At 47.6% G+C, this 23,940-nt stretch overlaps 1 protein-coding gene and 1 long non-coding RNA gene across 6 annotated transcripts in view; one reads left to right on the top strand and one right to left on the bottom strand.

Moving 5' to 3' along the window:
• Window positions 1-14,692: 14,692 nt before the first annotated feature.
• The window catches only part of Wdr1 (WD repeat domain 1), a 32,691-nt gene continuing 23,443 nt past the window's right edge, over window positions 14,693-23,940 (bottom strand). The window contains exons 10-15 of the mRNA XM_052198093.1: window positions 23,023-23,174; window positions 21,629-21,716; window positions 19,310-19,420; window positions 18,385-18,558; window positions 17,975-18,119; window positions 14,693-15,787 (exon numbers count right to left, since the gene is read on the bottom strand). Of these exons, the coding sequence (XP_052054053.1) occupies window positions 15,681-15,787; window positions 17,975-18,119; window positions 18,385-18,558; window positions 19,310-19,420; window positions 21,629-21,716; window positions 23,023-23,174 (777 nt within the window). The 3' untranslated portion in view covers window positions 14,693-15,680. The remainder of the gene's footprint in view (window positions 15,788-17,974; window positions 18,120-18,384; window positions 18,559-19,309; window positions 19,421-21,628; window positions 21,717-23,022; window positions 23,175-23,940) is intronic.
• Window positions 16,478-17,162, top strand: LOC127695886 (uncharacterized). Of its 5 annotated transcripts, none has more exons than XR_007980136.1 (4): window positions 16,478-16,559; window positions 16,705-16,776; window positions 16,851-16,994; window positions 17,067-17,162. It is a non-coding gene; the product is annotated as an uncharacterized LOC127695886 (long non-coding RNA). The 5 variants fall into 5 exon arrangements; XR_007980132.1 differs by having other exon boundaries at window positions 16,669-16,740; window positions 16,815-16,922; XR_007980134.1 differs by lacking the exon at window positions 16,478-16,559 and adding an exon at window positions 16,588-16,632 and having other exon boundaries at window positions 16,669-16,776.

Genomic DNA, 23,940 nt, shown 5'->3' with positions numbered 1-23,940 from the left:
CCTTGTTTCTGGGCCTTTGGAATGTAGAGGGAGCATCATGGCTGAAGTGCCTAAGTCTCTTCTTCCCTTCCCCCCCTTTTATTTCATCCGTGATCCCAGGCCATAGGAAAAAGCCACCCAAATGTAGGGTGAGGTCTCCCTTCCACAGCTATCTTCCCAGACACACCCAAGAGCACTTCACTAATCTCAAATAATTTTCAGTTCACAAGTTGACTGTCAAGGCTAACTAGTCCAGGAGATGGAGCCTTTCAGAAGGATTGATGTCTTTCTTGGAGGCTGGGTTTGCTTTCCCTGGAGCAGGCTGTTAGATGACCTGGAGCTGCTTGTCCCCTCCTATCTCTCTGCTGACAGGCACTTCTGCCATAGGAGCTCATTCACCCTGTTGTGAAGCATGTGGCTTCTTTGTCTCAGAAACGAGACCGCCTGATCTTGAGTTTTCCATCTTCCAAACTGTGTGCTAAATGAACTTCTTGTCTTTACAAATTATCCAGCCTCCAGTATTTTGTCTTCACACACACACACACACACACACACAGTGGGGTTGGAGGAACAGATGTGTTCAGCCTTTGGTCTGGGCACATGGCAAATACTGTACAATGTTATTTTTCTGCAAACTGGTGATAATTTAAAATATCTTCTTACTATTTTTCAAATCAGAATTAGTCATGAGCGTCATTTCTAAACAATTCACACATTCTGAGTGAACCCTGCAGAATTCCCTGAAACTTCCAATCTCATGGCAACTTCTGATGCTTCTGAACAGAATCAGCTACTGGGCACCTGTGTTAATGGCAGATTTTACCCCAGCCTCACTACGCTGCCCACAGTAGTGAGGTACATTTGTGCTCACCTAGGCCTAGGCCTTCTCAGATCCAAATCAATTGCTTTTAGAAACTGGCTTCAGAGTTTAACATATTAAAAAATGTGAAACCTATTTTGGGCTAAAAACCAATTATGAAATACACACATACACAGCACAAGAACTATCTGAATGAGCCAGTGTGTAGCAGGTGGTTAGGACAGGTTCCTGGAGTGCATGCTGGGAGGATGCTTTTCCCTGGAGTGTGGGTAGAACCTCTGGCCTGCTTTTAGACACACAGAATGTGTGTGAGAGGCATCCATGCAGTTAAGCTGCACAAGACTGGCGTCCATCTTGCTGGAGACTCTCCCTCAGGCTGTGAAGAAGCAAGTCACTTGAAGTGAGCCACCTCAAGTAGCAGCCATGTGTCAGGAAACTGAAAGGTTGTCTCCAGTCTGTGTGGCCAGCAAAACATTATGGCCCTCAGACTAGTTACCTATATGAAACTATAGCCCTTGAACCAGCTGCCTGCAAGAAACTGAAGAGGCTTTTCCATTCCACAGACAGCCAGAAAAGGAAGCCCTCAGAGCATCTGCCTACTGGAAACTCAGAGAACTCGGTTTGGGAGAGGTCACGGCTGAGCTCTGCCCACTCAAGTCCATGGGAATTATAAGGGGACAAGCTCTATGGTTTTAGCTCTTAGACTTTTGTGGTAGTGTTCTTCACTAGTAGAAAATATTTTACTGTTCATAAAGGGTGCTGGAACATAACCTGCAGTGTTTTGAATAGGTTTTGCCCCCCTCCCCCATAGATTCATGTGTTTGAATGCTTGGCCCACAGGGAATGGCACTGTTAGGAGGTGTGGCCTTGTTGGAAGGATTGTGTCTCTGTGGGGATGGGCTTTGAGCTCTCTCATGCCTAAGCTCCACCCAGTGTGGGATCAGAGCCTCTTCCTGGCTGCTTGCAGAGGACAGTCTCCTTCTGACTGTCTTCAGATCGATATGTAAAACTCTCAGCTCCTTCTTCAGCATCGTGTCTGCCTGGATGCTGCCATGCTTCCTGTCATGATGATAATGGATTGAACCTCCCAAACTGTAAGCCAGCCCCAATGAAATGTTTGTTCTTATAAGAGTTGCCATGGTCATGGTGTCTCTTCACAGCAATGAAACCTGAAGACAAAACTCACTCACCTTGTTATCCCCACCCCCACCTCTTCTTTCCTAAAAGTATTGCCCTGGTTTTATTTTTCTCACTCCAATGCCTTCCTGAATAGATCTCCCATTTATAGAAATCTCACCAAGTAGAACATGCTTCAGGTGAAATATAGAAACAGCATGTAAGAACCAAACTTTATTAAAAAAAAAAAACAATAAAAAATGGCCAATGGATTAATTTCTTTAGATGATGAATAACTTTGACACCTTAAAGAATATATACAAAATGACAGCTAAGTATCTTGTAGACAAGAAGTAGAAGGATTTCCCTATTGCATTTTTGGCATTGCAAAGATGGGATCGTAAAATACTGTAACACTTGTGAAGTAATGGATACGTAAAGATACAAGAGAAATGTTAGCATTTCATCTAGGCTCCGCCCCACAGTTACCCAGCATAGCCAGGTGTGCCTGACTTACTATACAAGGGGCTTCTTGCCCCTCCTCACTCTCTTCTCTTGCTCTCCTACCCTCTTCCCCCTCTGTCCCTTCTGTCCCCATTTCCCTCGCCCCCTTCTCTCTCTCTCTCTCTCTCTCTCTCTCTCTCTCTCTCTCTCTCTGTCTCCTACCCCCTCATCTCCCCTCCCCATGCCCTAAATAAACTCTATTTCTATACTATACTCATCATGTGACTGGTCCCTCACGGGAAAGAATGCCCCCATCCTCCCTCCCCCACCCCCGCAGAGGCACCCCTTCCCCCGCATCATACTGCTCGTCCACCAAACATATCCCTGGCCTCTTTTTCTTTTTATAAAACTCAACAAGAAGAATTCTGTGGCAATTAATCACTTGCTTCTAAGTTAAAGTGGCTTGAAAAGGGGGTTATGTGTTGAGCATGTTGGAGTATGTTTATAATCCCAGCTCTCGGGGGACTGAGGCAGGAAGATCGCCACCAGATGCTGTCTCAGACATCATAAATAAATGAATAAATATATATTAAATGATAATAAAAGGGGGTTTTCAAGAAATTTCTGAAAACAATTAGGGCCATGTCACCTCACCACACGTTTGCGTGCACCTCCAACCCACCCTCTTATGTATGTATGTATGTATGTATGTATGTATGTATAGGTAAAAAGAGAAACCACAGAATCAAAGAAAATGCCAGTAGCCCTGTCTTTTGGTGCCTGAAAACTCTGTTGGCTCAGGCATAGAAGTGGGGTGGTCTGGTGCAAGGGGTGCATGTGTCCTTGTTACTGACAGTGACAAACAGCTACAGTTGGGTAGGTTGCAGATTCCAATGGTAAGAGACATACTTTGAGACTACCTGGGTAAAAGCCCACCCTTCTTAAGATATGAGATTCTAGTGCCCTGAGGTGAGCTCCCAGCAGATGCCTGGAAAGACAGAAGGGGAGCAAGTCCTTGACAGAGATTGAGAGAACAGTGGGGAATAGGAAAACATAGGAAGGATAGGGCTGGGGAAACCAAGCTGTCAGGCCACGGCCCATTCCTCTGAGCTGGGATGATCATCTTTTAATAGTAAAAGGAGATTTCTCCAAAGGAGGTGAGCCCTGGGGGGAAGCAATTGTCTCTTCTCAATCTAAATAGCGTAATTGCTGAGCAGTTACCTGCTAGATTGTCCTTTTAACACAGGAGAGATCAAAGGCAGGTATTACTCCTACTGTGCCCCTGCAGGCTCCCAGAACCAATGCCAGCCAAGGCACTGTCTCTTTCAGCCTTCCTAGGAAGTTTTAAAGAGCCCCAGGCAGAAGGCCAAGAGACAAGGCTGCTGCTGGCTGAGGTGTATAAGAAGCTGAGAAAGGCCCTTCATTCTAGTCTCACAAATATTCCCATATTAAATCTGTGTATTCTTCAGAGGGAAAAGTGGCAGAGAACCCAGACAGTCACTTCTCTTTCTTGTCTGATACCAAGGTGGATATCGAATCTGTTAGAAATCCAGGTTCCTTGGAACAACAGCCTTGGAGACCCGGCCTGAGGCTGTCCTGTGAGTGCGAGCTTTCATTAGATTGGCAGTAAGATAGGAAACTTAAAGCTTAAGGTTCTTGTCCCACAAAATTTTTCTATATATTGACAGTATATTAATAAACTAGGCCATATGTATCACTTCCTAAGCTTAAAGAGCCCTTTGAAAAGTGCCTCATAAAGATAAGACATAAATTAAGTGTAACTGATGTACACCAAAAAGTATGGGAGTCTAATCATGTTATTAAGTATTGTATGAGTCAGGGGTCTCCAGAAAAGCAAAAGCAAGAGGATAATACAAAGGTTGTGTGTGAGGGCAGCTATTGTGGGATTGTGGTCGTTGGAATAAAAATGGCCCCCATAGTCTCTTCTAGTTGAATGCTTGATGATTAGGAAGTGGTACTACTGGAGAGGGATTAGGAAAGTGGCACTGTTGGAGTAGGTGTAGACTTGTTGGAGGAAGTACATCACTGGGGCTTTCAAAAGCTCAAGTCAAGCCCAGTGGCTCTCCCTTCCTGATGCTTACAGATGTGGATGTAGGCTTACAGATGCGGATGTAGGCTTACAGATGCGGATGCAGGCTTACAGATGCGGTTGTAGGCTTACAGATGCGGATGCAGGCTTACAGATGCGGATGTAGGCTTACAGATGTGGATGTAGGCTTACAGATGCGGATGTAGGCTTACAGATGCGGATGTAGGCTTACAGATGCGGATGTAGGCTTACAGACGCGGATATAGAACTTTGGAGCTACTTCTCTAGCACCTTGCCTGCCTGCATTCCACCTTGCTTCCTGCCATGATGAAAATGAACTAAACCTCTGAAACTGCCAGCCCTGATTAAATGCTTCTTTAATAGACATATCTGTGGTCATGGTATCTTTTTACAGCAATAGAACATTGCCTAAGACAGGAGTGTAGGCTCTGTGATCACAGAGACTAAGAAGTTCCAGAAACTGGAAACCTAGGGAAATCCAGTAATAGAAAAATCAATGTTAGCTTTAAATCCTGAGTGCCAGGCACACCAACAATCTGAGGCTCAAGTTGTAGGCTGGGGTGGAGGCATGACCAATGTAAATTCTGAAGTCCCAAGGACCAGGACCTCCCATATCTGAGATTAATGTCCTAGCCCTGGGCAGGGTGGGCGGGGTGGGATGGAGGAGGAGAGAGAGGGAAGAGAGGAGAAAGGAGAAGAGAGGTGGGGGGCAAACCTGCCTTTCTCCTGCTCTTAGGTTCTGTTTGTACAGGCTGGTGGGGCCGGGGCTGGTGACCTGGTACTTAAAGAAAGCAGGTTCAACAAGCCACGAGGAAGACGCCAGTAAGCAGTGCTCTTCCATGGCCCCTGCTCCAAAACCTGCCTCCAGGTTCCTGCCTGAGCTCCTGTTCTGCCTTCCTGGATATGCACTGTAACCTGTAAATGAAATAGGCTCCCTCCTTCCTGAGTTGCTTCTGACCAGTGTTGTTTTAGCACAGCAACAGAGACCTAATGACGGCTGACGACTCCTGACATAGTAAGGGTGAATCTTTGGATGCGGTTCACAGACTGGACTCCAATCATTTGCTGCCTGCTTCACTGTCGCCGATCGGCTTGCCTGGAGTCCTTTTCTTTCCCCCAGATAGAGACTGCATGGCCCTGGAGGAGACTCTGGGCTTTCGCAGCGTTTGTGACTTCTTATGGATAGCACCACAGCAGCAGGTGGTGCCCTCTAGTGTTACGTTGTCTTATGTTGCCCTTGGATGTTACCCATCTCGTTGGGGCCTTTAAGAATTCTGGATTCCTTGACAGCAGGAGGAATCACAGCGTCTAGGCAGGCCTGGGTATCAAGATTCCTCTGCCCTTGAGAGTGACTGCCATTACAGCTCCTGAGGCCCTCGCCCCCAAAGGCTCGGCAGTGTCCTCTAATGGTTGTAGCCACAGGAAACGTCTTGTCTCTTGTCTGGTGTTACTCAGCTGCTTTTCTTCAGCCTCAGTTCCGTGTCCTCTGCTTCCACTTTCTGTTGCGTTTTATTCAAAAAGAAAAAGAAGCCTGGGATATTGGTGGGGGGAAGGGAAGGGGGTGCCTCTGTGGGCCCATGCTGAGGCACCCCTTCTCCCCAGCCACTCAATCGGTACCATATAGAATAGTTTAGGGAACGGGGAGGGGGAGTTGAGGGGGTAGTAAAGACAGAGAAAAGGAGAGAGAGGGAGAGAGAGAAAGAGAGAAGGGAAGGAGAAGGAGGAGGAGGAGGAGGAGGAGGAGGAGAAGAAGAAGAAGAAGAAGAAGAAGAAGAAGGAGAAGGAGGAGGAGGAGGAGGAGGAGGAGGAGAAAGAAAGAAAGAAAGAAAGAAAGAAAGAAAGAAAGAAAGAAAGAAAGAAAGAAAGAAAGAAAGAAAGAAAGAAAGAAAGAAAGAAAGAAAGAAGAAAAGGAGGAGGACCAGCCGTGAACACTTGGAGACTGAGAGGGGGAAGGGGAATGAGGACAAGGGACAGAGGGGGCAAGCAGCCCCTTTTATAGTGAGTCAAGGACACCTGGCTGTTGCCAGGTAACTGTGGGGTGGAGCCTAGAAGGAATGCCAGCACTTTCTCCCCTGTTCGGCCTTCACCATTTTTGCAAACTGTCCAGCCGCCTCTCCTTCACCTGGTCAGTCCCACATCTTTCACAGCTTGGCCCTCTGCTCCTTCAACCCCACTGCGCTGCCCCTAGTAAACTTCGAATAGGTGACTGAATGAATAAATCCCTCTTCTAATTCTTTCAATCCATTAGTCTCATGACACTCTGTTTCCTGCCAGCACTGTCGGCTTTTTAAAAATAAAAGGGATCCTTCTTCAATTAGTGATGCAGGGAGATATTTCTGGTGCAATCTCTAAGTCAGAGAGCTACTGGCATCTGGTGCTCAGACGTTGGGGGTGGGGTAGGGTGGGGCTGCTAAGCATCCTGCAGGAGCCAAGTCTCAGCCCATCATGTGGACACCATGTCAGGAGTGCAGAGACTGAAGGAGCTGCTCTCAGGAATCAGCCCGGAGCTACATGGGAGCTACAGGGCTTGCAGCAAACAGGAGTGTGCTCAAGGCCCAAGCCGAGATCTGAACCCTGAAACGGATGAGAATCATGTAGAGAAAGTGGTTTAGTTACTTTCTTATTTGCTGGGACAAAACATCTGATGGAAGCAACTTAAGGGAAGACTGCGTTCTGGCTCGCGGTGGAAGGGGCTAAAGAGAAGGCCGGGAGATTAAGCTGCTTTTGCAGAGGATTTGGGTTGCGTTCTCAGCACCCACTGTTGGCTTATAACCAACTATAACTCCCATTCCAGGAGATCCAATGCTCTCTTCTAACTCCCCTGAGCACACTACACATGGCACACACACACACACACACACACACACATGCAAGACACTTATATATGTGGAGTAAAATAAAATAATCTAAAAACTCCTTTTTTAAAAAAAAATAGGGAAAAGGGGAAATCATTTGAAATGTAAATAAAAAATACATCTAATAAAAAAAGGATACTTTTTTCAGAGTGGGTCAGGTATGGTAGAGTTCACTGAGGGGGTCCCTGATGGGGTCATATTAGGAAGGGAACCTGTGAAGAGATAAGAATGAAACCTCCTGCAGACTGACTGTCAACTGGGTGACTCTGAAGTGATCGCTCTGGGAAATCTGGGTGAGGTCTGCCTCTCCTTAGCAAGGTCACCAGGTCATTAGCAAAATCCACTCTCAGCTTTCTGGATAGGATGCAGGTGTCTGATTTCTATCTCCCCCATTGAGGAGACACCCACCCCCTCGTGACTTCATGGTTTTCTGAGTGCTTCTCTGTGAGTACAAAGACCACTGTGCCCACAGCAGTTCGTGACAACAGGATATGGGTCCAGGAACCACTCAGGGAATGGGGGACAGACATGTGAGGATTCCAGCACTCATTTTATTCCTATCTCACTTTGTATTAATTTGGAGATCCAGTCCATTGGACAGTGCCACCTACGTTCAGGGCAGTCGTTCACCCTTAGCGGGTCCTTCTGGAAATGCCCCCACAGACACGCTCAGACGTGTTCCTTATTAATACCCTAGGCGTTACTTAATCCAAACAAGTTGTCAATCAAAAATAACATTTTAGACTTGCTTTTAAAAATTAATTTTTTTAAAAAAGGTCTTAGATATTATATCACAAGAGCAGAAAAATGGGCCCCAAGTGAGGCAATGTCTGGGGTTCCTATTAAGGACACGTCAACTAGTTGAGAGATGTGCTCAGACCATTTGGACTGGAACGGGGACAGCAACAGGACAGCTTTGCTTCGGGTCACAGATGCATCTCATAGGCATTTAATGCAAGCACTGAGACAGGCTTATCATCCGAGTGACTAGCAAGCAGATCAGTGCTCGGCTCGTCAGAGAGTGTCACGTCCCAGTAGGATGATGTAGATGCTGCAAAAGGAAAGGGGAGAGGAAGAAAAGCGGGAAAGGCTGGAGACCCCGGGGGTGGGGGGTGTGCGTTGGGCTTTCCCATACACTGGTACACGTATGGGAGAGCCTCCTGTGCCAGCAGACTCAGGAACACTCCTGGACTTCCCCAGGCCCCTCCTGTTGGCCGGCTCACTCTTGACTATCGTTCGTCGGTCAGCTCTTCTGTGCCCTCCACCACCACGCTGTCATGTAGACATTAGTCCATTCTCGCCAGCACCTTTCACACGTCCAGGAACAACGGCAAGGTCTGAAGTTTGTGGGTCAGGCCCCAGTTAGGGCTTTACCTGGAGTGTCGCAAGTAGACCCTGCACGGCCCCACGAGGTGTGTGCTGCTCTGGCTCTCATTTTGCAATGATGGAAGCCGACATGACTGTTGCAGACACTGCTAAACCCCTGGCACATGTTTTTCTCTCTTCCTTTTTGTATGTTAGCACAGGACAGGTTCCGCTGTGCTAGCAAGCATGCTCACGGGCTGGTGACATCCAGGTTTGAGGCCACACCTTAGTCTGTAGCCACATTGGTTGAGTATGTGTTGCCTTTGTTGGTTCTGTTCAGACACCAGGTCACTTGCTTGGGCACTCTTTCCCTAGAGTGGCCCAGCTCTGGCTAGTGAGATCTAAGGGACTCAGCCATCACTCCGGAAAGATGATTTCCCTCCCTGAAACCCACATGTCCTTCTTCCTCCTTCACCATCCTTTGCAGAATTCAGATAGAGCCATGGAGGATGGAACCATATGAGTTAGAGATGGTGCTACTGAAGCAGGGGCTGAAGCAGGAGCCTCCATTAGCAAAGGTTCTGGGTTGCTCTAGCTTTCTGTGCACCTGAGTGTCTTAGGCAAGGGGTCCCCCTATCATGGAACTTAGGGTTCTCTGTGTACCAGGCCCCTGACAGTTCAGTTTGGCCAGTGGGAGGCTCTACAGAACTCCATTCCCCACTGCCCCACTTACAAGCTCTCTCTCTTGTGCTTTTATGCTGCACACTATCACGAGTGATGACTCCCCTCGAGGTACCTACAGGTGCTGCACCACTTTGCCTGGCTTCCACATACTACCCATAGGCCTTCAAATGGTCCATTCGCTCGGTCATCGCCAACCTAACCGTGGAGCTGGTACCTGCTTTCTGTATACTCACAGGCACAAGCTGCCCAACGCTTCCTGAGGCAGCCTGTTCCATCCAATCAGTGTGTTGTCTGTCCATCTGCTTCCATGCGCTCTTCACTCAACTTTGAAATCATAAGGGCTTGCCCAGAGGGTTCTGACAGTCTGAGCTAGTTTCAAGTCTCCGTATTATGCTCTGCAGGAATCCAGTTATTTAGCATGAATGACCCAGCAGACTGTTCCCAGCTTCAGCATCTGTTATTGGGGGAGTAACAGCCACACCTTGAAGGATGTGAATGATAAACTACAGTCCATCTAAGCCAGGTTATTACAGGTAAAAAGATAGCAGAAACAGTGAATCTGAAAATACAATTCATGCCCACGACGCCCGGAGCTGCCTGGTCTTTTCTGAACAGTGAAGCTGTGTGTACAATACGTGGGACATACTTGTGCTAAAAAAAATAAAATAAAATAAAAAAATGGGTGTCATTCACCTGAAATTCAAATGCATCAAGGTGTCTTATGAAGTGTGGTCTCTAGTGGACAGTAGCAGCCAATCTTAGTATTAATATCCAGAACCCCTCACCCTAAGTCAATATGAGTCAAATGATTTTTTTAAAAGTAATAATAATAGTAATAAATTAACAAAAGGAGTCAACACATGAATCATTTCCTGTCCCGTCAAATTATACCATGTGGAAATATGGCTCTCAAACTCCTAAGTGCCTGAGACTATGTGTGTAGAAAATATAGCCTTCTAGACATCTAAAAAAGTGAACAATGAGGCTGGAGAGGTGGCTCAGTGGTTAAGAGCACTGGCTGTTCTTCAAGAGGTCCTGAGTTCAATTCCCAGCATTATAGATGGCTCGCAACCATCCCACTCACTGCCTCTCCCACTCACCCCTTCATGCATCCCTTCCTTCAATTCCCCCTCTTTCTCCACTGAGTGGGTGGGGTATCTTCCCACCCTGGTACATCAAGTCTCTGTGGGGCTAGGTTCAACCTCTGTATCTTTCTGAAACTAAATGACTAGGCAAATTTAAGGTTGAGTTTTATTCCATAGAAATAAATTACTGCTTTTTTAGAGCTGGTTTCATTCAGTAGTTGTCAAACTTTGTTAACTTTTATATATAAAATCATACCTAGTTTTTTTTTTTTTTTTTTTTTTTTTTTTTGGTTTTTCGAGACAGGGTTTCTCTGTATAGCCCTGACTGTCCTGGAACTCACTCTGTAGACCAGGCTGGCCTCGAACTCAGAAATCTCAGAAATCCGCTTGCCTCTGCCTTCCAAGTGCTGGGATTACAGGGATGCACCACCACTACCCGGCCCATACCTAGTATTTTAACTGGGCAGGGCATTATTAAAAATAAACTAAACTGAAATAAATGCTCAGTGTTAGCCCTGTGGCTGTTGGAGAAACCCATGTTTGATCATCATCAGTCCATGGTAGTATGGTGGGCGCCTGCGGCCTCTGTCCTGCTTGTGGCACAGCTGTCACAGCTTTATGTCTGTCTGCACAGCTGCACGCTCGCTCGCCAGGCATCGATTGTGTCTGCTTTGTCCGAGTTGCAGAGTATTGAGAATATCTTGTTCATTGAAGATGTTTTGCAATGGATAAAAGATTTAAAAAAAAATCTACCTTGCAATCTAAATATACTGTTAACATACAGGTCAGAAACAAAGCAAAGCTCCTTAATATATCCCCGGATTTGCCCAGCAGTGACTCAGTTTGCTGTGAATGGGAGGTCGGTTGCTCTCCGTGCCACCTCTTCTGGAGTGAACAGGCTGGAGAAGGCACAAGGTTGCCTTCTTCTGGGGTGTCCTTCCCAGGTTCCAACCCCAGCCCTCCTTCAGCTCTTTGAAAGTATGTTCACAGAACTAAGGCCTCCTATAAAATGGGAGTGGACTCTCTCTCTCTCTGTGTGTGTGTGTGTGTGTGCGTGCGTGCGCGCAGGTATGTGTGACCACGTGCAACCTCTTGCCAGCAGTAGCATGGGATTTCTTTTTAAATTTTTCACACTACAACAGGAAGTCAGTGGCTGTGTTTTCAGACTGCTCAAGACAATGTCTGGCTTCTCACTGGTCTACTTTGGGGAAAAGTGTCCAAGATGAAGGCCCAGAGCTCTCTGCAAAGTGGACCAAGTCCTTGCCCACTTCTACCGAGAACAGATTTTCACTTGCTTCAACGAAAACACGGTGTCACACATTAGAGGCATTTTCTAAAACATAAAACGCCATTCTAATTTTAGAGGGTGTTTTTCTGGTAAGTATGCTCTGATGAATGCTGGGTTTACAAAGTTCTTTAAATATACTTAAGTGTAGTTTTGCTCGGTTTTCAGTGGCACATCCCATGATCACAACTTCTTGGGGGCTTTAAAGAGGGTCTCCTTTCAAAGCCCACCCAGTCCCCGGTCCATACTGCGAGCCAGTGACTTGATGAGGAAAGTCACTTCACACAAGACTAACTTCAAAAGACCCTTGGAGAAGCACTTTCATGCCTGGTCATCTGGTCATCACCACCACACCCTAGTTGTCTGGTCACTGTCACTGGGTCAGTGCAGTGTCAGCTTCTCGAAGAGAAGTTCAGTTCCAGTTTCTGGTTCAATTTGCACGTGTACACTATAAAAACCGAGTAGTGAAAGCTGCCAATCCCAGCATTTGGGAGGTAGAGGCAGGAGGGGCAGTGTTAGGGCTAGCTAGCCTCAGCTATACAGCAAGTCTGAGGTCCAAGAAAAAAAGTGGCTCTGCTCTAATAGACTCTTAAAGGGCAGTTTAATAAGGCTCGTATTGATTCCTTTAACTCTGGGAACAGGGCTGGGGGTGTAGCTCAGCACGAGAGCACTGGGTGAGCACGAAACACCCTGGGTTCCATCTTAGCATCATAAATAGGAGTGTATTCTGCTTCCTGCCAAATGCCTGGTATATGGAGGCTGCTCTAGCACAGTGCCAGGTGGAGACAGGCTATATCCCTGAGCCCGTAGCAGTCAATAACCTCCTAAGTTGGGTCTTTTCATCTTAGCATCTAATGCAGTAATAGATGAAAACAAAACAAACCAAACTAGTACACACACACACACACACACACACACACACACACACACACACACACGAGACACATACACCTGCTCTCATCCCATATACACAAAACTGGAAACCATAATACACAAGCAAAAGACCTGTAAGGCTATTAAGAAAACAACTCTCCCCAAATACCAATGACTTTGTACTGGCCATATCCTGCTGGGCATGGGATGCACCCTTCCTCACATATGGTTAGTATATCCAGTGAGACTCCACTGGAGAAAATGGCTCCCTTAGGGTGAGAACTAGGCATTCACGCTGCCTAATGCTGGTTGATGAGCCCAGCCGGTGAGCAAGCTATGCCTATTCTGTGTACCCTAAGGGTATGTTTGTGTGTGTGTGTATATGTGTGTGTGTGTGCACGTGCGTGCGTGCGCACATGCACAAGTTTCTCCTAAAATCTTTGCTGTTTCAGGAAGCCAGAGCTATACCTATACCCCAATGCAGCTGACTGGCAGTTATCTTTCTGGCCTTAGGAAGAAGAGGGCAGGTCCCATCCTCTAAATGCCTCACCAAGAAATCAGTGACTGGGGCTGGTGAGATGGTTCAGCGGGTAAGAGCACTGACTGCTCTCCAGAAGGTCCGGAGTTCAAATCCTAGCAACCATACGGTAGTTCACAACCATCTGTAATGAGATCTAAAGTGTCTGAAGACAGCTACAGTGTACTTAGTTATAATAATAAATAAATCTTTGGGCCGGAACAAGTAGGGACTGAGCAAGGTTAACCGGAGCAAGCAAACAGAGTCGACCGGAGAGAGCGTTAAGTCCTAAAATTCAATCCCCAGCAACCACATGAAGGCTCACAACCTTCAGCTACAGTATACTCATCTACATAAAATAAATCTTTAAAAAAAGAAAGAAATCATTCTTGATAGCACATACAGATCTTTCTTGTTGAAACAGTGAAGATTATAGGTGTGGGCCATTTTTTCTTTTGAAAAGTCGCCAAAGGAATGAAGCCACAGAGTATCAGGCCTCGGTTAGATGGTAACACTCGAAATGGGGTCACTTGATGGGTACTCTCCTGCAACATGGTTTCTATTCTTATAGTTTAAAAATTGTACTATTTTTATGAAAAAAAAAATAAAGAAAAAAAACCTGCCAGGCAGTAAGCACATCAAGGTGTCCCCTGGTCTGGACAGCTGTCTCCTGCCAGATTGGATTTGAGATGATTATGAAAACAGTCAAACGTCCCTGCGTTCGTTCACTGTCTGTCTTTCTTAGGAACAAATCAGGGGGCTGCAAAGAAGCCTTGGTGGTTATGAGCACGTGCTGACTGCATCATCATGAGGATGAGAATTCAGGGCCTAGCAGTCACACAACAATCCAGGTGCCCCCTTTATGCCCCCAGCTCCAAGGGAGTCAGGTCTGCTGGAGCTCACTGGCTTGCAGTCTGAGAACATGAACCCCAGGTCCAGGAAAGAAGCCCTCACTAAAAGCTTCCGCATATGAAACATATATACAATTATACTCACACACATAAAGCCTGTTTAAAAAAAAACAACCTTTTCATTGACTTCTCTGAGGGAGTGTTCTACTCTGGAGCAAATGGTTGCTGTTGTCGACTCTGATGTCCATCTAACTCAGCAGTGTGTAAGGACAAGACAGGCTACCCTCCCTCAGGTGCTGCCTGCTTTTATCCACCCACTGACTCCCTGACACGAAAGCATCTGGTCTCAATGCCAAACACATTTCTGACTTTGTTCTGTGGTTTCCATTTCATACGGTGTAATTTAATTTTCTTGACTTCTGCTATCCTTTTACACATGCGTGGCAGAATCAACCTCAAGAACCAGAGAGTTTTTCTGGGGATTGTACCCAAGAACAGTGCTTTGAGTTGTTATGGCTGCATGAGTTTTCTCAAACACCTAGACCCAGTTCCTGGCAGGCAGGTGAGACAGGATCTGCACGGCATCAGGCCCAATGCTGTCACAAATGAAGCTGGACTAAGAAAGTGGGTGGGCCAGGTCATGTGGGGTCTGGAAGCAGGGATGGGAACAATGCTAGTCTTGGTTTCTCTTGGGCCATCTTTCCATGTGATGGCCACAATATGGGTTCATAAGCACCCCACCAGAGAAGCTGGCTGGTGGGTTCCCCCAAACCGCCCCCCACATGCACCACTACACAGAGCCAGTGATCCACAATCAAGAGAAAAGATATTTAATTATTTCTCAGTCTAATCTCTTAAAGCGTTCAAAGTGTTTTCACAAGTGCAAGGGGAGGGATTGTTCTCAGCCAACATTTACCAGTGATTCCGACACACGCAAAGAAACTGCCAATCACGGTGCTTTATACTTACTTTAATTTCTGCACTGAAAAAGAAAAAGAAAGGTAAAAACATGACAAATTACAGTAACATCATCTTGTCCTTAACCTCTGCTCTTGGGGCCAAAGTTGGGAAGAGACAGGGAAATCGAAGCGTGGTAATCACATGACCAGGACACCCCAGTCTGGCTAACAAGGGTTCTACTTGTCTGGACAAGGTACTGTCAGCGCGCCAGGTCAGGAGCAAGACAGACAACAGTCAAGAGACATTGAAAAAGAAAAAAATTCCCATGATTCCATTCTTAAAAATCAAGCACAAAATCTGACAATGAGATCAAGGTTCACAGGTCCCCATGGGATCTGGGGATGGGTCCAGGAGGCAGCCATGTAATATGACTTAGACCAAGGAACAGACCTGCTCTACACAGAATGCTGACGTCTGCCAAGTGGCTCCTCCTCTCCAGTGCAAATGTATCCTGCATGGGAAAGGGGAGCCGTGGCCTGCTCCCTACCCAGCTTCCCGATAAGCTGCAAGAGCCACAGGGGCTTGGGTCTGTGCTTTGGAGGCTGCTGCCTCTGGAATGTTCCACACTCTCATGGTCTGGTGGGCTGTAAGTTTTTAGGTACGCTCCACATGCTCTTTAAGTGCTTGCTTTATTTCTTGTGTGCAAACCATTACTGTCTAAAGCTCTCAGAAGGACGCGTACAGACATGGACACCCTGAAGAGAGGAGGGTATTCGCAGGCCCTCCCCACTCCCAGGGCAGGCAGGAAAGGGAGCGTTACAGAAAGTTAAGAGAAGGGTGCTCCGAGGCAGTTAAACTCTAGTCCCTGATTCAGTCCGTGGGGTGAGCGGCGTCCTCAGTAGGTGATTGTCCACTCCTTCACAGAGGCATCATGGGAGGTGGTGACCAGTGTGTGTTCGTCCAGCCAGGCCAGGCTGCTGACATGGTGCAGCCTGTGAGCATCTAGGAAAAGAGTGGACATTGAAGAAACGGGCCCATTCATCCTCTAGCATATTTAAAAGCCACTGGGCCAAAGCCAGAGCAGAAACTACCACAGTGGCAGTTTCATTTTCATAAGGACAAGTTTGTGAGGCCGGAGGTGAGAGCAGTTACCTCCTGGCTTTTGACCCCCCTACACTGTGTGGCTCCTGGCTTAACTCCTGGGTGGAAAACATCTTCTTCACATTCAGATCAACAGTCAGACAGGATGGAACACACAGGTCCACAGGAACTAACTGCATTCAGAGACTGAGCCAGTCAATCAGGGAAACCAGCCAGCTTCACAATGGCTCTGGCTGTACTCACAGACAAGACAGCTATGCTCTACACACATGACAAGTGTCTGTGTGCCATGTACACTGCTAAGGCAGCGTTTGAAGTGTATTAATGGGCACACTTTATATGCAAATGCTGCTATGCCATTTCTCATAGAGGACTTGAGATCTTTGGATTTTGATGTCTTGAGAAGGTCCTGTTACTAATGTCACATATGGCCCTTAAGTGGAAAAGGTGTGGTAGACATGAAATGCATTGAAGACCTGTCTGGTGTCTCCTCCAGAAGTCACACTGGGAGTCCAGACTCCAACTGCCATCTCACCAGCATTATTCTTGACTCCAGCCATGAGATATTGCACCTCTGTGCTTCATTCAGTTCTAACTACTCATGAAGTCCCAGTGGTCTCTAAGATCCAGGAAATCTAAGACCCACTATGGGATCCCTGTCCCCTATACCTAGGTGATCCTCTATGGGGTCCCTGTCCCCTTATACCTAGGTGATCCTCTATGGGGTCCCTGTCCCCTATACCTAGGTGATCCTCTATGGGATCCCTGTCCCCTATACCTAGGTGATCCCCTATGGGATCCCTGTCCCCTATACCTAGGTGATCCCCTATGGGATCCCTGTCCCCTATACCTAGGTGATCCCCTATGGGATCCCTGTCCCCTATACCTAGGTGATCCCCCCTATGGGGTCCCTGTCCCCTATACCTAGGTGATCCTCTATGGGATCCCTGTCCCCTATACCTAGGTGATCCCCTATGGGATCCCTGTCCCCTATACCTAGGTGATCCTCTATGGGATCCCTGTCCCCTATACCTAGGTGATCCTCTATGGGGTCCCTGTCCCCTATACCTAGGTGATCCTCTATGGGATCCCTGTCCCCTATACCTAGGTGATCCTCTATGGGGTCCCTGTCCCCTATACCTAGGTGATCCTCTATGGGATCCCTGTCCTCTATACCTAGGTGGCTCCCAGCCTGTTCAGCAGCCCCATTCAAGTGTGGCAGATGCATCTCAGGAGGGAGGTCACGCCATCCTGGGCCTCAGAACTCTAAGTGCAGCACTCTCTCCACAGCAAGGCCAGCTCCAAAGACCCTGCATGTGGGAGTCTGTGAGCTCAGCAGTCAGATGCTATGTCTGTTCTATGCACCTCTAGCCCTGACACATTACCTTCCTGAGTCATTTCATTTGTGAACTTTCTAGATTTCCTTACAAACCTAAATGGCTCCTTGGAAGCTGTTTCAAGGTTCCTCCTCCTGGTCTGCCTTCCTAGGACAGTGGGCCTCCCTGACTTGTAGCTGTTGGAGGTGGTCTTGGGATAATACAGGCTAGGATCCCTGTTTCAGTGAACACGATGGCTGTCTTCTGAGTAGCAGGTGGGCCAAGGGGACAGTATAAAAATGGCATGTGGCTGTCTCACTCAGGACCACCAGCCTTGTGACTGTGGATCCTTAGATGGAGCTATCAGCAGGAGCAGTGGTAAGACATTGGATTATCAGAATAATGATTTTTTTTTTTTTAAAGTCTGTCTCCTTGGAAAAGTATGGTTCCAATTACCCTTCTGCTGACAATACGACAGTGGACTAAGATAACTTGGCTATGGGTTAAGGCCTGGGAGTGAGGTGGAGGGGAAAACATGCCAAGCTTTTCCTCATGTGTGACCTACGTTTGGAGATCTCAGGATTCCTCTGCAGGACATCAGAGTGCCTGGGGTGTGCTGGCGGGAAGAATGGAGCCACATCTTATCAGGTCACTTCTTAAAGCACAGATCCCAGGGTCACCTGACCCTAAAAACCATGATCAGGGTACTATTTGTGGAGAAGCCCACAGAGCCCAGGTCTTACATGGGCTGAGGCCCAAGGGTGGGAGTTACCTTGGATCTTGACTTTGGTCTCTGGGTCACTCAGTGTCCACACGTACACCATCATGTCCATGCCACCAGAGGCAAAGTGTTCATTATCTGGTGACCAGGCCAGGCACACAATTTTTGCATGGTGTCCATAAAAAACATTATTCTCCTAGTATAGCCAGAAAACAGAGGTGTTACTATCAGAGCTAAAGCAAGAGCATCATGTGTCCTCCCAGCCAGCCCTTGAAGTACCAGGGAGAAGCCCCAGTACCTGGTCACTAGCCCCAGCTCACAGCATCCTCCCAAGAGCCCACCAAGTGCCTGGTGCTCATGAAGATGAGACATGGCAGAGGAAGGCAAAGCCCAAGACAGGCTGGCTAGAGTACTCCCCTCCACCCTCTAGTGTAGGTTGGACAGGTCTGCACCCTACTCACCAAATAGCCATCAGCTACACTGAACACTGTGACCACCTTGCTGGCATCACACACAGCCAGGAAGGCACCATCATGAGAATAGGCCACGTCTGTCACTGGCCCCTTGGCCTCTAGGAGTTTGCCTTCATCCTTTAGCGTGGTGCCCAGGATGGAGTACACACGTACATTGCCGTCCTGCAGGCAGAGACAGAAAGTAGTCACTCCTTAACCATAAGTAACATGTGCCCCGACAGGGGAGAGTCGGGGTTTCAGGAAAGAAGCGCTCTGCCATGGCTCAGTAGGCTCCAGCGTGTGCCCTGGGCTCTGGCTGCCAAGACATGACTAACTCCTCTCCACATACCACCGTAAGTGTTTCACACTTCCTCCCCTGGGCAGAGAGGAGGGCTCCCTACTCTCATTCTGCGTGTTGTCTGGCTGCCAAGGGGTGGGGCATGGATAGTGCTCATGGTTCCCTGAAAGGTCAACCTGGAGAAAACTGCAGACAGCTTCCCAGCCCAAGGAGCCATTTAGGCAAGCTGCCTTATGCCTGTCTCCTACAAGCCTCCTGTCACCATGTGCCAGGTACACTTTATGTGATGGTTATTCTTGGTTGTCATTTAACTAAAACCCAAGCAAACAGGCACATCTCTGAGGTTTCCCACCCCTTAAATTATTTGAAGTGGAAGACTTGCTTTTAATATGGATCTTTGAGTTAGAAACACGTACCTTTAATCTGGACCACACCTTCTACTGGCAGCCTATATAAAGGACAGGGGAGAAGGAAGCTTTCTCTCTTTTTTGCTTGCTTGCTCTTGCTGGCAAATTCACTGTTTCATTAGCATTAGACCCTACTTCTTTGGGATTCTAGCAGATACTGAATACCTTGGCCTTGTCTGAACCCCAAATCAGATACCAAGGTCACTGAATAAAGGAAAAAGGGCCTTACCGTGCCACCAACAGCCACCGTGTCCCCACCAGGGTGCACAGCAACAACTTCAGGCTCGTAGCCAGGGTTGTCGATGCTGAAGCACTTCTTCTGGTCCTTCAGAAGGACAATCTGTGACATGGAAGATGTAGTCAAATCAGTGTACCCTTGACAAACTCAGCAGCAGCAGGAAAATCGAGTTCTAGTTCGTGGCTCTTGGCTCTAAGTCACACCCAGGGTCAGTCTTAATATTTTGATGGAGGCATTACCGCCCTCCCCTCAGGACTATGTTACTGTTAGTGGTGGAACCATGTGAGGTGCTGGCCTCTGAAGGACAAAGGGCAGGATCGGCAGGAAAGGACTTGGCTCTTAGCCATCAGGGGATTAGTAGTAGCCTGACTCCGAGGATTCCGACTGTAGCTCTACATCACAAGAAACAGCCATGCTGCATAGTAAAGGGTTTGTTCAGCCTAGGGACAGTGTAGTATCCATGATAAAGGTTACTGGGCACCTAGCACTAAGTCTCTCTCTCCAGTCCTTAGGTCAGTGGTAGAGCCCTGAGGGAACGGAGCAATCCCAGATGCAGGAGGAAGAGGGGCTGGGCAAAAGAGCTTAACGGGTCAACATGAGGTCTGCAAAGACTACTGCTGTCCCATGCAAGTCCTACCATGTGTGCTGTGTGTGTGTAGGTGGCTACACCACACTCAGCCATGCTGGGGCCAGCCACGTTTGCTTGAGTGACAGATACTTCCATGTGTTTGCTGTCAGGGCTCTAGAAAAATGTGGTGGACTGATCTTGACTAAGCTACCTGATAATTATTAGGAGTCAAAGTCACACACAGACCTTAGCTTGTCCTGGACAAACAGCAGGTAACATGGTGCATACACATGCAGAGAAACCCTTCTGTCTGGGAGCTGGGGCCCTGACCTGCTAGGACACTGTAGAGGAAATGCCATACCTTCTGAATGGCAGATGGTTTGCGTTCCTGCTTTCACCCACCGTGGCTAATCCTTCAGATCAGCCTCAAGGACAGGGTCAGCTCCGTCACATAACCTCAGTTGAAGGAAGTGGAGCTCAGGACAAGGTATGTGTCTGAGGCCTTGCCACAGAAAAAGCCCTAAGTCCCCACGCACTGTCCCCCAGGGCCAGGTGCTGACACAAGGCTGGCAGATCTGCCACAGAGAAGCAGCCTCGCCCATGGCACTGCATGCAGTACAGCCCTTTTTGTGCCTGTGGCTGGCCCGGATTGAGTGTAGTAATTATTTGGCAGAACATCTGATTATCTGGGACACAGAATCCACTCTCTTTTCAGGGAGGGGTGGGCACATCCTAAATGGCTCTTTCTTCAGCACGGTCTGTCTCTCATGCCAACAGGAACCACTGGTCAGCTGCTGGCCCTAACCACATGATGGGATGCTTGGGTTTGCAGAGATGACATGGTGATGCAGAATTCTGCATAAAGTAGGTCAGGCACAGATGTGAGCCGAGGGCTCTGTTCTAACTACTCTAGAGGAAAAGGGATACAGGGACTCAAGAGTTACAAGCTAACGTGGCCTGGGCTTCACCTTATCCTCAGGTGACAGTGTCATTCAATAGCTAAGCTGTGCAAGGAGTAGGACAACTATGTCTTCATGACCAGCCTGAGCTTCTGTTAAGGGAGAACTCAAAGTGTTCAGAGAGGGTGAAGAAGTGATTCCAATCACACAGCTCCACCAGGGAAGGGCTAAGATAAGGATAACGATGAAACCACACAGCTGAGTGTGCCTCAGACCCTTATGGACAGATGGGTTTACAGTTTGGTTGGATGCTTAAGAGACCAGCTCTGCCCTTTTTCTGTGCTTCAATTTAGGAGACAGTACTATGCCTAACAGCACAGGGACTCTTGAGAAGCCACAGGCACAGCCAAATGAGCCTGCAGTACAAAACACTGGCAGGTACTGTCAACTTGACATAACTTAAGAGTCACCTGGAAGACAGAACCTCAACTGAAAAATTGCTTTAGTTGGATTGGCCTGTGGGGCACTGTCTTGTCTGCTAATTGACTGGGAATTCATTGTGGGTAGTACCATCCCCAGGCAGGCAGTTCCGAGATAGGTGAGAAAGATAACAGAGCAGAAGCCTGTAACAGACCAGTAAGAGGTTCCTTAAGGGTTTTGCCCTGCTGGTTCTCAATCATGAATTAGGATGTAGATTAAAAGCCAAATAAACTTTTCCTCCCCAGATTAGTTTTGGTCTGTTTTATCATAGTATCAGAAAAAGGAAATCAGGACATGGGTGGAATCCAGAAACTATTACATCTCATATCCCAATACTTCTGGACAAAACGTAGCTAACCATACCTGTCCAATACACACGACCACAGTATATCCTCCAGGGCCAACAGCTACACACTTTGGTTGAACATCCAGCTTCACAACGCCTTGTCCACTGTTGGGAGCGGGGGAGGGCAGGTTACTTCCACATTCAAGTACCTCAGTGTGGCATCAATACACACATTGCAGAAACTGTACTCCTAGCTACTCGGAGAGGAAAATCCTACTGTAACCTCTTCTGAAGAAGGGCACAAGAGGGCACTGAGGTCTTTTTATCATGAAGGGAGACCAGAGTAGGAAAAAGGTGGCAACAAGAAGTAGAGGTCAGAGGAGCTGGGCAGCCTCTTCCTGTCCCCTAAGCTAAATGCAGCCATAGCATCTCCCACCAATCGGCAGGCCCAAGACTGCAAATTTCTAGAAACATACAGGACTGAGGGTCCTTCTGAAGGTCATAGTTGCTCTTTCTGAGAGGGGAACTGGAACTCCAATACCTTTAATGAAGACCCCAGTTCCCCCCTTATATTAGATGAATGTTATCAAAACTCATCTAGACTAATTTATAGCCAAATCTTTCTTGAAAATGTTAACAAGCAAGCTTCCACAGAACTGGGCTAAGCCATGGCTGGCCTCCAGAGTACCCAGGTTCTCCTGACCCTTGCAGCTACAGGCTGAAAACTAGACAACTTTCACAAGTGATGTCACAGCTTCTGAGTACTGATACAATGCCATGGTGCTACTGGGAGCCCTGGGTTCTGGGGTGCCTTTATTCTCAGATGATCAGTGGCCACTGCTGCCAGCCAGGCTCATGTCTGGGGTTAGAGGCTCATAAGTCCCCCAGGATTCTCCAGGCCAGATACATTCCTAGCAGAATTTGAGTCAAGAAAGGCCATGATTGGAGTCATCAGGACTACATGATGGATGGGCATGGGGGGAGTGGGATGAGGTGTGTATGTTGTCAGTGTAGTGGGTAGGTCTTTTGAAGGTTGGTGAGTCTGCTTCTGAGCCAATGACTTGGAGAATCCCATCTAGCTCTCTTGCCTGCTCTTAGCTACCATCACTGTGGATGGCTACCTCTGAGTCAGTGTCACATACCCACTTACACCCAACAGGAGGTTGATCCTCATACCCAGCACCTAGCATGCCGTGTCTTTTAGCATCACTTGACTTTTTTTTTTTAAACAACCTAAGCTCCACTGTTACTAATGACTCATGGGGCTGTAGTCTGCTTTGGGGCAGGTCTACATCTGTGAACCTAGTTATCAAGGCCCAGTTGTTCAACATGCTAGGCTTAGTATCTGAATGATATACAAAACAAAGAGAGAGGGCAGGCAGGGACCACCCTTGTCCTGGAACCTTTACAGGAACCTGTGGCTCCTTCTGGGCCTCTAGACCCACGGCTGGCTTCCTTGGGCAGGACTTACCTGTAGTCCTTCAGTGTGAGGCTGGTGTACCGCACTGTGTCATCCATGCTGCAGCTGACCAACTGCCCAGACTCGTCCACAGTCATCCTGGACACCTGATTTGTGTGGCCTTTTCCAGAGAAGGAGTCATTCTCTCCTGTCTCTGAATCCCAGTAATGTGGGGTGTGATTAAGGAGAAAGCAGACGTCAAGATGGCGGTGCCTACAGCCCTAGGGAGCCATGGCCGCCCTTCACACAGGCTGAAGATACTGCAGAAAGGACAGGAGGCATTCTCATGGATGGCCAAGCATGGGCTCTCAGTGAGCTGAGGCAGTGTGAGACAGTGTCAGCCTGGCTACTAGCCAAGGGACCAAGGCAATAAATAGCACAACTTTGTTTTAAGAATGCATGCAAAGTCAATGAACTGGATAGGAAGACTGGTCTATGATGGCCATGACAGCTAACATGCCTAATGTGCAACAGTCCAAAATCGCAGTTTCTGAATAGCGATACAACGCCACGGTAGGTCAGACAGTGCTATGACATGCGGCAGTTGCCGTCTGAACACGGGTACACAAGAAACGCTGTACACAGTATTATAATCTCTGAACTGTAGGGTACACGTGAAACAAATGGATGCGGGTTTAGACTCGGATCTCACTGCCAAGGTAGGTCTCTTTCTCTCTCTTTTTTAAAAAAGATTTATTATTATATATTAAGTTCACTGTAGCTGTCTTCAGACACACCAGAAGAGGGCATCAGATCTCATTATGGATGGTTGTGAGATACCATGTGGTTGCTGGGATTTGAACTCAGGACCTTTGGAAGAGCAGTCAGTGCTATTACTCACCGAGCCATCTCACCAGCCCAAGGTAGGTATCTCTATATAAATTCTCTAGAGACAAAAACAAGGACAAAACACTTTTGCCTACGACAATT

Source organism: Apodemus sylvaticus, chromosome 11, assembly GCF_947179515.1.
Source record: "Apodemus sylvaticus chromosome 11, mApoSyl1.1, whole genome shotgun sequence".
NCBI classification, from domain to species: domain Eukaryota; kingdom Metazoa; phylum Chordata; class Mammalia; order Rodentia; family Muridae; genus Apodemus; species Apodemus sylvaticus.
This window is presented reverse-complemented; position numbering and strand designations above follow the sequence as displayed.